This window comes from Lotus japonicus, chromosome 1, assembly GCF_012489685.1.
Source record: "Lotus japonicus ecotype B-129 chromosome 1, LjGifu_v1.2".
In the NCBI taxonomy this organism is placed as follows: Eukaryota; Viridiplantae; Streptophyta; class Magnoliopsida; order Fabales; family Fabaceae; genus Lotus; species Lotus japonicus.
Genome location: NC_080041.1, coordinates 116,410,033 through 116,422,394, shown reverse-complemented (window position 1 = coordinate 116,422,394; position 12,362 = coordinate 116,410,033). Strand labels below are relative to the sequence as shown.

Genomic DNA, 12,362 nt, shown 5'->3' with positions numbered 1-12,362 from the left:
ACTGAGTAGCATGTACAGGTTGTTTAATCTTAGGTATTAAAACCATAAGAGTTTGATTTATAATACCTGGGGATGCTTGTCCATGCAAAATTTGCAAACAGAAGTCTACCACATCATCGCCAATAATATTCCAAAACTTCTGGTAGAAAAGCGCCGACAAACCGTCTGGCCCAGGGGCCTTCGTTGGATGCATCTGAAACAACGCTTCCTCCACATCCTCCCTAGAGAAAGGATCCATTAACATCGTCAGATGACCTGAGGTGAGCCTATTTGCCACCAAATCCGTAACCCTCCCTACATTATTTGGGTTGATGGAAGTAAACAGGTCCGCAAAGTAAGAATTCAACACCCGAGCAATATCCACGTCCTCCACCCAACTCGTTCCCGCATCATCAACCAGTTTTTCAATCATATTTCTCTTCCTCCGTTGGGTTGCCTTCTGGTGAAAAAACCTTGTGTTCTTATCCCCATGTTGGAGTCAATTCGCTCTCGACCGCTGGCGCCAAAGAATCTCTTCTTGTCTCAAGAGGTCATCCAAACTCTCCTCAGCCTGTCTCGTCTGATCAAGCACCAATTCAGATTGAACCTCCCGTTGTAAACGTTGTAAGATCACATGTGCCTCAGAAATTTTTTTCGGTATATCTCCATATTTTCCTCTCCCCCACCTATCAAGAGCCACCCCTACTCCCTCAATTTTTCCCACAATATTTTCCCCTGATCTCTGCCAACCCGCGGCCACAATGGAAGCACAATCCTCCATGTTTTGAAGCCAAAGCTCTTCGAACCTGAACCTGTGTTCTCTTCTAGTTTCATGTCTTTTCTGAACGTTACACTCCACCCTGATTGGATTATGATCTGATTTAAAGCGCCGAAGGTGAGTTACATGAGTCACCGGCCACAACACATGCCAAGCATCCACCAAAGCATAGTCTAATCTCTCTTTTATGGTATGAGGGGCTCCTCGCTTATTCGACCAGGTGAAACGATAACCAGAGAAGCCAACCTCGTGCAAACCACAATCAAGGCAAGTTTGGGTTACTTCCTGCATGTGAATAAGGTTCACAGGATCCCCTCCGTCCCTTGGTTTTAACCGCGCTATTAAAGCCCAAGTGTCCCTTTTCCTTCCCTCCTCAGGGAAACCATACACCGCCAGGACCTGCATACGATCCTGCGAAGTGAAAGAATTAATCCAAAACAAAATATGATTTAACGAAAAATTGATTACCTCAACATCAATATCCTCATTCCAAACCAAACAAAGACCCCCCGCTCTGGACCGCCCCTGTCCCAGACAATCCACAAGGAACAGGTTTGGCAGAATCAGAGAACGACGTCTAGCGAACAACTCCTGAGATTTTTTACGTGTTTCCGAGAGAAACACCACGTCGGGAACTTCTGAACGGATTAGCCGCTGCGCGGCTAGAACTGCCCCCGGGTTCCCAAGCCCTCGGCAGTTCCAAGCTACAATCCTCATTGAGGTGGGCGGAGCTGCGCCGCATGCTCCGCCAATCCCAATCCATCATTCTGATTTTGCTTCTTAAGAGGTGGTGAAATACCCGTAGGACTTAGAACAGGTGTAGAAGAAACTGTACCAGCACCTGTTCTCTTCCTTGATCCAATTATTTTTTCCTGTGGGTCATAGACATCCCCTGTACGTTGGTTTCCAATCTGCACCCCAGTGTTAGAGTTTTGCACATTAAAAGAAAAGGAATAGTCCTCATTTGGAGTCCGTGTGTTGCCTCTACCATCAAACAAGTGATGCCCCCTTCCTCATTTTGCTCATCCTCATCATAAAGTAAATCATCATCATCAAACTCATCATCATCCATTCCCTCCATTGTTCCAGCAACTTGTTTTCCTTTCCCACTCAAACTAGGCGTCCCAAATTTATCCTTCAAAGGACCAGGCGCTGTTTCATTTGAAAGGTCATTTATTTTCGATTGGTATTGCCCTTCTTGCACCCTGGCATTGGCCTCATCCTTAGACAATTCATCCTTGGCAAATTCAGTATCCTCCATGCCCTTACTCCTTCCACCAACATCGTTCTCTTCCATGCCCCTACTGGATGAGCCACCATGAGATTTGGAGCCCCAGAACTCAGCGTTATTGTCCTTTGACGGTCCTGTAAAGTCACGCCTATATCGACCACCATCCCCATACTCGTCATCTGCTCGAAGCCATGCGCCATAAAGCATGGCCCCATTAACATGCTCACCCATAACCGCACAATCCCGGACTACGTGATCCATCATCCCACACTTGTAGCAAAAGTTAAACAACTTCTCATATCTGAACCGAACCTGGAAGGAGGCACCATCCTCAGCCTTCATCGCTTGTCCCCGCCTCAAGGGTTTTGTGTCATCGACCCAGACACGGATACGCAGATATTCCTTGAAGCGATGAATTTCTGCCCTATCCCACGTTATGAGACCAGCAAAGGTACTGCCCAACGAACGAACCACAGCTGCAGTTCTCAAGCTAACTCGCAAGTTGTAAATTCGAACCCAGAATGGTACCCTCACCAAAGGCACTTGAGATGGAATGGAGTTCACATCAAATTTTGCCATGACGACCAAAAATCTATTCACGTACCACGGCCCTCCTTGCACAGCAAAGTTGCGTTCCCTTGTGTTGACGAATCTGAAAAGAAAGAGGTTGGTAGACACCTCCCGTATTTCCACGTAGTTTTGAGATCCCCATAGACGTCCCAGCACACTTCGGAAGACGCGTGTGATGAGGGCTGGTTCAGAAATCAGCCTCCCCACCGCCCAAACGTCCGCCGCTAGCATCGGATCCACCGCCACCGATCCAACGTTGAGGACCTCCGCCTCAGAGCCAGACAACACCCATTGGTCCTTGTTATTTCCTGCCATCACCGCTACCAGCTTGGAAAAAGAGCACGATGGAATAGCGTCCAAGGAAACTACACTGCCTGAAGCTCACTTTGAAAGAGAAAAATCACTTCCTGTTGTAACCACGTTGCTATTACAGCCCAAAAGATTGTCAGAAGAACATGCACGTTGCTAAAGACAACCAAGTCAACCGGCGGCTAGACCTAGAAGTTTGAAAAAATCCCAAACCCTAGGGGAGTCTCTCTCTCTACTTTCTCTCTCATCTCATCTAACTAGTCACTATCAACGGGTGGTTGGTTCAAGTGGTACATGTTTGATTCCCCTTAAACAAAGTCTTGGGTTCGAGTATTCTGCATGAAAAAAAATCTCGCTGGGAGAGTTAGCCCCACCATAATTTGGATGTTCCCGACTCAAACATGATTGCATCTGAATAAGAACATTTGTCTTAAAAAAAAAACTAGTAGTAACCTTGTTAAAAAAAAAGGAGTAACCACTAATTTTCAAAAAAATGTAGTAACTACTAGCAATTGGTAAATAATAAAATTAATATATTCTTTGAAATTAACATATTTACATTTGTAAACTAATATGTTATTCCAGTAAAAAATGTATTATTAATTATAAAAATTTAAATATTGTAATAATTTTAATTTGAGATGAAGTTGAAAAATAAATAATCGTGTTGGGTTCTAACCCCCACGAGAATTAATTTTACATATAATACACCTGAAAATTAACATATGATATATGATAAGAGATAAAATTAATTTATTAATCTTATGTTTCTGAAAGAGGGGACATCAATCTTACACCAAAAAACAAACCAACAATATGATTATATTATTTTAATTCATATTTTTTTAGAATTTAATGGATATACATTGGTTTTACACTGACATCCAATTGAATTCCGCTAAATAAGTAAATATGTTTTTATTTTAATTAAAATTAAAAATAAATGTAATTCTTTCTCCTAAGTGGTAAACATTGATTAGAAGTCCGTGTAAAACTATTTTACACTCACAGTACATATCCATTAAACTTATTTTTTTATTCTAACCATCTAACGAATCCTAAAATTAAAACAATAAGTAGTTGATCTTTTTCCTTCTTTGGTTCAACTGCGTATAGTACATGACACATATAGAGAACGAGAAATTGGGTAAATTCACAATAGGATTTTTATCTCCATCCTTTAATGCATATTGACTTTATTACTTTGGAAAGCACCGATCTTTAATGAGCACAACCTAATTATAGATCATAATAAATGCTCCTCCTTTTTTAGGAGTAACACATGAATAGTAAACTCAAACATGCTCCTTTGGTCACAAATCCTGTCTCCATACACTCCCAGATTCATAATCCTAGAATAAATTTTTTTCTTTAAATTTAACTCCGATACACATTTGAGTCAACGTGACACAAAACTAGATTGATGTGTTGGAATGTGTTACAACCTGGTAACTAATCTAATCAGACACTCCATTTTCTTTTGAACAGAGGCTATATATATTGGTATTGGTAATAGAGGTTCAAGAATCACATTTACGTGTGGGACAAAACTGTGACACTAGAAGAAAATATTGGGGGTCCACAACTCAATATACATTGAATTTGTTGGTTAATTTCTTCTTCTTGACTGTGACTGTGAGGAAAAAAATCTGAGAAAGAAGCTATGTCATCATCTTGGAATTCAGAACCACTCCATGTTTCCTATGAAGCTCTGGGCTGGTTTGCTTTTGTTTGCTGGTCCATCAGTTTCTACCCACAAGTCATCTTAAACTTTCGAAGGAAAAGGTACCAACCCAAAAAGCAATATTTTATATTATCATCATGTGATTCTCTCTACAAATTAATTAATTTCTAAATGATCTTGCTTTTTGTTTTTTGGTTATAGTGTGGTGGGGCTGAACTTTGATTTCATAGTGCTGAATCTGACCAAGCACACAGCCTATCTCATATACAATGCATCTTTGTACTTCAGCCCTGCCATTCAGAAACAGTACAGAGAGAAATATGGAGAGAAACAGGTTTGTTACGTTCTTGTTATTAGTACTGCTTTCCTATTAGAAGCTAAATTGATGACTCAATTTCCTCTCTGTTTTAGATTAAAAATTGCTGATAATGTTAATGGTCCATGTTGAACAAGGCACAATTTAGTATTAATGATATCAATTGATTTTTAAAAAATTCGCTTCTTTTTACCCCTCATTGAATCACCATGTGATGTGATATATCTGCATTTCAGAAGATTTTAGTGGGTTTTTTTTTGGCTTAATAGTGAATTTCCACGTTAAAACTCCAAAACATGTTGAAGTAGATTTTGGGTGCAGAGTTGATTTTGGATTTTAGTTAATTTGAAGAGGTTACTCATTGTACGAGTGGAAGCAAAACTAAACATGCATGTTGAGAAGTCCCGCATCAATTAGAGATGTAGCCAAAATAGTTGTTATAAAGGATAGACCAACACTCTATTCCAATAGTTAAATGTTAGCAGAGTCTAACTTTAATTCTATATTGATTATTTCAGATGATACCTGTGGCGGCTAATGATGTTGCTTTCTCAATCCATGCCGTTCTTTTGACAGCAATTTCCCTGTTCCAGATTGCAATCTATGATGTTAGTGTTGTATTCCTTTTCATTGAGTTTTAAAATTTTCTTTGGAGGAATTTATGATACTCATCATGACAATGGTTATATTTTCGACCGTGCAGCGTGGAAGTCAGAAAATCTCAAAAATCGCTTATGGGATCCTCCTTGTTGCGTGGTCGGTCGCTGCAGTGTGTTTCTTTATAGCCTTGCACAACCATCATTGGCTCTGGCTGCTCTCAATCTTCACGTATGTTGTCTGTTTTCATTTGTTAGTTAACTTTCCTGTTATGTATGATGGTATTTTAGAATTTCTTTCTGACTTGTGTTGAAACTAATCAACTTGCAGTGCAATCCAAATCTCTATGACGGTTATCAAATATATTCCCCAGGTTAGGATCAATTCAAATTTGTATAAATTCCTTATAATTTCTGTATCCCCTATGTTTTTATTAATGCCTGTAATTCAGTTTGATTTCTGAGATATTATTTAACTGTTTTGTGAATTTTGAGATGCTTGTGCATAATCTGAATGGACTATTTTCCGAAGAATCAAAAAAATAATCTGAATGGACTTGAGGATTGTTTTCTATGTTTTCCTGGTCATAAAGTGAATGAAATTTCTTTTCCCTAAAGTTATGTTACTCATCTATCTTAACTCGTGTTGTTGAAAATATTATAGGCAGTGATGAACTTCATGAGAAAAAGCACAGATGGATGGAGCATTGGCAACATTCTACTAGACTTTTCAGGAGGATTAGGAAACTATTTACAAATGGCAATGCTATCAATAGATCAAGGTGTGTCACTATGATATACATTACTGAGCAATCTCCTTGTCTGAGATTAAAGTTTGAACTGACATAATTTTGAAATTTTCATCTTTGATTTTCAGGTTCTTGGGTGAACTTCTCTGGAAATATTGGAAAACTACTCATATCCCTGGTATATATCATACTTTTTCACTGTCAATCAACCCTCACCTTCTTTAAAATTGTATTCTGATTCCACAATTTTTCATTCCTTTTGTAAGAGAAAATGATTTTTTCTATAAAAATGCTACAAGCCTACAACTCAAGTTTATGAAATGCTTAAGCTCATATAACATTGCTAATATGCTAATTAACCATTGCAGATATCTGTATTCTTTGACATCCTCTTCATGATCCAACACTATCTACTATATCCTGCTTCAAAACGCAAATCAGAGACATCTCCTGACCTAGATAATCCCAAGTCTTCCAATAGGCAATTGTCTGATAATGTCTAGGATGTAACTTGTTTTACAATACTTCAAGGAATGAACTATTTCTAGCTATTTGCAATTTTTCCTATTGGGAGAAAATTAGATAGATATATATCCAACCCTTAAGTTGTAAATGCTATCATAGTCCAATTACATTGAAGCAGCATCAAAGTCTTTAGTGTCCATTTGTTCTGTAAAATTTGATCCTCTATAGCCAATTTCTCTTTATCTCTTCTCCATCAGATATTTGAGCTATTAATTATATATCCGAGCTTTTTTTTGACGACTAGATATAAAATGAATGACTCTCTTACACTCTTTTTAACATATTCATTTCATTTTTTTAAACTTATGTGAGTTTCATTAAATTTTGAGTCTATTTTTTATCCAATAAATTACATCGATCTATTTTTCTAACGGAATTACAGATCATCTTACTCCTAATTTCATGATATAGCAAACATTTTTTTTCACATGTATCTTTCATGGGAGGCAATCAATATGAGACGTTGCTTAAGAAAAATTAAATATGTACTCCCTCCGTTCCTAAATAACTGACATTATTTCTAGCTAAATTTTGTTTTTAATTATCTGCCACTTTACAAAGTTCAAGAGAGCATTAATTATACTTTACCAATTGTACCCTTCATCTATTTATTGGTGGTAGAAAAGTTGAAAAGTAAGAATTAATATGAGAGATGAAGGGTATAGTAGGAAGTTAGATTGTAATTTTAATAAAACAAGAACATTAATTGTTATTTCTTAATACTTGTGCAACAACCTTAAAGTGTCAGTTATTTAGGAACAAAGGAGTATCATTTTAATCAACCATCTGTTAGTATAATATTCTAAGTAGGTGTAGTTTTAAACTGAAAAGACCAAGATTAATTTGTTGTCAAAACATAAATTTAAATAATATTTAATTAAAAATACATATTATTTGATATTACCATTGATATTGAAGAAGGATAGATCTTTCCCCGTAGGATAGCTCAAGTGTGGTAGGAGATGAGGGACATATAGATTGGGTGGGAAGGAATCCAGGAATCAATTCCTAGTGGATGCAATTTATATTTTAAATGTACAAAAAAAAATATATTGAAGAAGATGGATCTGTTGACCGGTTTATTTGAAAGCAAAAACGGTAGATTTTTACTGCGTGCAAAATATGGTGATGACGTTTCTAGGAGGCATACTTCCAATTGGTGGAAGGATCTCAATTTTGTGTGCTTTGGCAGTAGGGAGGGTAAATGGTATGAAGAGGGTGTTCGTCGTAAGGTAGGGGATGGAGGTGATGTTAATTTCTGGTATGATAAATGGCTTGGGGATGTTTCTTTGTGCTGTTTGTTTAGGCCATTATACCAAGCTTCTGCCCAGCAGAATCAAAAAGTCAAGGATATGGGTGTTTGGAATGTAGCAGGGTGGTCATGGAATTTTAGTTGGAATTCCCCTTTGGGTTTGGAACAGGAACAAATGCTAGTAGATCTGCAACAGCTGATACGTCATTTTGCTCCCAAACCAGGTTGATATATTGACTCTTGGAAGTGGGCACCGGACCAGTTTGGAGTTTACTCAGTAAAGTCTGCTTATATGTTTCTACTTAGAAATGTTTGTGTCCAAGGGATAATATTTTCAGATTATTGTGGTCTCTCAAAGCACCGTCGAATGCGATAGCATTAGCTTGGAAGGTGTTGATTAATAGGGTCCAAACTAAGGTGAACTTGAACCAAAAGGGGTATTGATTTAAGTAGTGCATGTCCTTTATGCTCAACATCTGATGAGAGTACCGATCACCTTTTCTTCTCTTGTCCAATGGTGTGGAAGGTTTGGTCGAGGATCTCTGCATGGTTTGGCGTTTATTCTGTCCTCCCAACAGATAGTTATGGCCACTTTCTACAACATTTGGGAGTCATGGGATCTTTAAAGCATAGAACAGGGGGCTGGGTCGTGTGGCTTGCTGCTATAGTATGTATCTGGCAAGGGAGAAATTCTGCAGTATTTAGAAATATGCAATTTGATGTTTGTGCAGTTTTTGATTTGGTTCAGTTTAAAGCTTGGAGTTGGCTTAAGGCTAAGGTTCGCAGCTTTGACTACTCCCCGTTTGAATGGATCTCAAATCCTCAAGAGTGTCTCAAGGGAATGTGATGGGGCTTTTTTATCCAAGGTTGTGCTGATACAGTAGTCTTTCTGATTTATTTGTTGGTTGTTGGGTGTTTTACAGGGAGCCAGCCAGGCAATCAATTTTCATCTTTATTGGGTGGTAGCATCTTATGTCTCGTGTCTGTAGTTATTTTGGGGTACTAGCTTTCTATATTTTTGTGCTGTTAGTATAGTATGATGAGACTTAGTTATCCATTTGCAGTTCTATTCTGTTTAGTGAATAGTCTCTCTTCTTTTCTTAGCTTTTTTCTCCTCCTCTTTGTATTTTGGGTTGGGCACCCCTTATGCTCCCTTAATATATTCTTTGGCTTATAAAAAAAAATATAAAACCTTAGAGTGCCGGTCAAAAACATGTTGAAATGGCTATTATTTACAGTACAAAGCCATGATACTATATGTACTATTGCTACAAGATATCTAGGAGTACCATGATCATTAGATATTACAACATAGGCTTAATTGCACATTTGCTCCCTCATCTTTCACAATTGTGCGAAGTCACTCCCTCATGTTTAAAATGAGCAGATTCTCTCCCTCATGTTTCAATTTGTGCAGCCGTTAGCTTCCCATCCAATTTCTAACGGAGTTGCTATTTTCACCTCTTCCTTTTACTAACCACACCCCTCAATCAGAAATAAAAATAAAGAAAAAAATAAAAGAAATAAGTTAAAAACAGAAAACAATATTTTTATAAAAGAAGAAAAAAACTAAATTCATCTTCATCTCCTCCCCATGATCTTCATCTTCTTCATGGTAAAAAAACCCAGAAAAATAAAACTTTAAAATAAAACCCCACTCTTCCATCAAAATCTAACAAGTCACAATCCCAAATTCCGACAAGTCATCACATTGCTCAGATTTTCATCTTCATCCATGAAGCAAGGAGAGTAACAAGATTTTCGGTTTTGCTGGCTGAAGAAGATGAAATTTGGGGTGGGTAGATGGTGGTGGTGTGTGGGTTTGTAGGTTGCGAGGTGGGTTGGGATGGGTTTCGGTTTTGCTGGCTGAAGAAGATGAGATTTGGGGTGGGTTGGTGGTGGTGGTGCGTGGGTTTTCTTTTCCCCTTTCTACTGGATTTTGGTGGTGCGTGGATTGGTTTCTGTTTTGATTGTATGTTATATCTTTTGTTTTTTTTAAAAGTGGGTTTAAATTGCTTTTATCAAGATTTATTGGGTTTATGATTTGAGGATTTTTGGATGGTGTTGTTTGCTACTTTTTATGAAGATGAGAAGATGATAGAAGAATGATGAAGATTTTAAAGATAGAGAAAGAAGATGAATAAATCTGGAAAAAAAAAATTGAGGTATGCATTTTTTGGATTGAAGAACTTTGGATTTCTGGATTTTTTTTAAAAAAGATGAAGATGATGATGATGGAAGAAGATGAAGTTGTGTATGAATATTTATGGATTTTCAGAAATAGTTAGTTTTTGAAGATAGAAATTTATAATTTAGTGTAGGTGGTGCAGATAGTATAAAGGGAGGGTGAAAATAGCAACTGTCGTTAGTAATTGGATAAAAAACTAACGGAGAGATCAAATTTTCACAAATTAAAACATGAGGGAGAGAATCTGCTCATTTTAAACATAGGGGAGGGACTTCGCACAATGGTAAAAGATGAGGGAGCAAATGTGTAATTAAGCCTACAACATATTATCATAGTTATAAAACTCGGACCGAACCGGCCGGTTCGACCGGTTGAACCGGGAACCGGACCCCTTACCGGTTCGAGTCATCAATAAGATCGGACAAGCAATCAAACCGGTATAAACCGGTTTGGACCGGCCGGTTCAGGGGGTAAACCGGCCGAGTCGGCCGGTTTTTTGATGGACCGGTCAGTCTTTTTATTTATTTATTTATTTCTGATTTTGCCTTTTTTTGTCAAAACTGTTTTTAATGGTCAAACTGTAATTAATTTACATTCAATGTTAATTCTTTGGTCAAATGATATTCAATTGAGAATTATTTAAAAAAATTGTCATAGCTAGGACTTGAACACAGGACCTAGAGGGAGGAAAGCTAATCTAAATTTCCACTACACCACTTTGCTTCTTGTTAGGAAGAATGCATATTATTTTATATATATGATATACTATGGTTATATTTTAAATTATTATAATTTTTTAATATAAACCGAGTCAAGCAATCGAACCAATGACCCAGTGGTTGAACCATTGACTCATTGACCCAGTGCCTCGACCGAGTCGATCACCGGTATAACACTGCATATTATGATAAGAAGTTTCAAAAGTTAAAAGACATATATTTGTATCTCAAGAGAATGTATCCTCATGATCCCCCTCAGCAATTGTTTCCGGCCACTTCCTCCATATGGCTGAACTCCCAGAAATGGGTGGGTCTCTGGTCCTCGTGGTAATACTCCCTAGGTGTCCCAAGCTTCACTCCATATACTTCATCGCGTGGCTCACCCCCATGAGTTGTAATTCCATGGACCATTAATACTTATAGTTGACCGTAAATACTACCTTAAAGTGACATTTTTTTTTTTCATTTTACAACTATTTTATCTAAATTATTTGTTAATAAATTTTTTTGAAAGAAATAAATAAATTTATTTTAGGCAAAAGTTCAATATTTTACCTAAAAAGTGAATGTTAACTGGGTAGTAGGGGTAGTAATAACTGTTAAGAAAAAAAGTATTTATTTTTTATGATTTAGTCCTTTCTTATTAAATTTATGAGTAACTAAATAAATTTATGATTTGATCCACTTGAGGTATCTTTCGGAGACATAAATATATTATACAATGATTAGTATTTTTACATTTATCAATTATTATATTATAAAAATCTAAATATTGAAATAATTTTAATTTGGGATGAAGTTAAAAAAGATTAGAAAATTATTATCTTATCTTATTAGGTTCTAACCACATCTCTCCATGATGATTAATTTTACATATAATAGATATAATATATGATAAGATAAGATATAAGATTACATTACTATATCATACTAGCACAACAAATAATTTTATTTTTTTGTGTGCACAACAAATAAAGATATGATTATATTATCTTACCATATCTTTTTATCCTGCAAAAACAAATCCTAAAATTAAAATAATAAGTAGTTGTTCTTCTCCCTTTTTCGGTTGAACTGTGTAAATGACACATAACATCTCTAGCAGGTTGAGGAGTGTGGCATAGAGACCGGGACATTGGCTAAATTCACAATAGGGTTTGTATCTCCGTCCGTGAATGCGAATTGACTTTACTTTGGAAATTAAACACCGATCTTTAATGAGCACAGCCTAATTATAGATCATACAAATGTTCCGATCGATTTTAGGAGTTACACATGAATAGTAAACTCAAACATGCTCCTTGGTCACAAATCCTGTCTCCATACACTCTCAGATTCATAATCCTAGAATAAACGGGTTTCTTTAAATTTAACGCCGATCCACGTTTGAGTCAACATGACACAAAATTAGATTGATGTGTTGGAATGTGTTACAACCTGGTAACTAATCACACTCCATTTTCTTT

At 37.0% G+C, this 12,362-nt stretch overlaps 1 protein-coding gene across 1 annotated transcript; it reads left to right on the top strand.

Moving 5' to 3' along the window:
- Positions 1-4,387: 4,387 nt before the first annotated feature.
- On the top strand, positions 4,388-6,982 carry LOC130732499 (cystinosin homolog). The gene is made up of 8 exons (XM_057584535.1): positions 4,388-4,652; positions 4,753-4,885; positions 5,386-5,475; positions 5,571-5,695; positions 5,795-5,837; positions 6,128-6,245; positions 6,341-6,390; positions 6,581-6,982. The coding sequence occupies exons 1-8, from the start codon at positions 4,531-4,533 to the stop codon at positions 6,713-6,715; spliced, it is 816 nt and encodes a 271-aa protein (XP_057440518.1). The 5' UTR covers positions 4,388-4,530; the 3' UTR covers positions 6,716-6,982.
- The last annotated feature ends 5,380 nt before the right edge of the window (positions 6,983-12,362 follow it).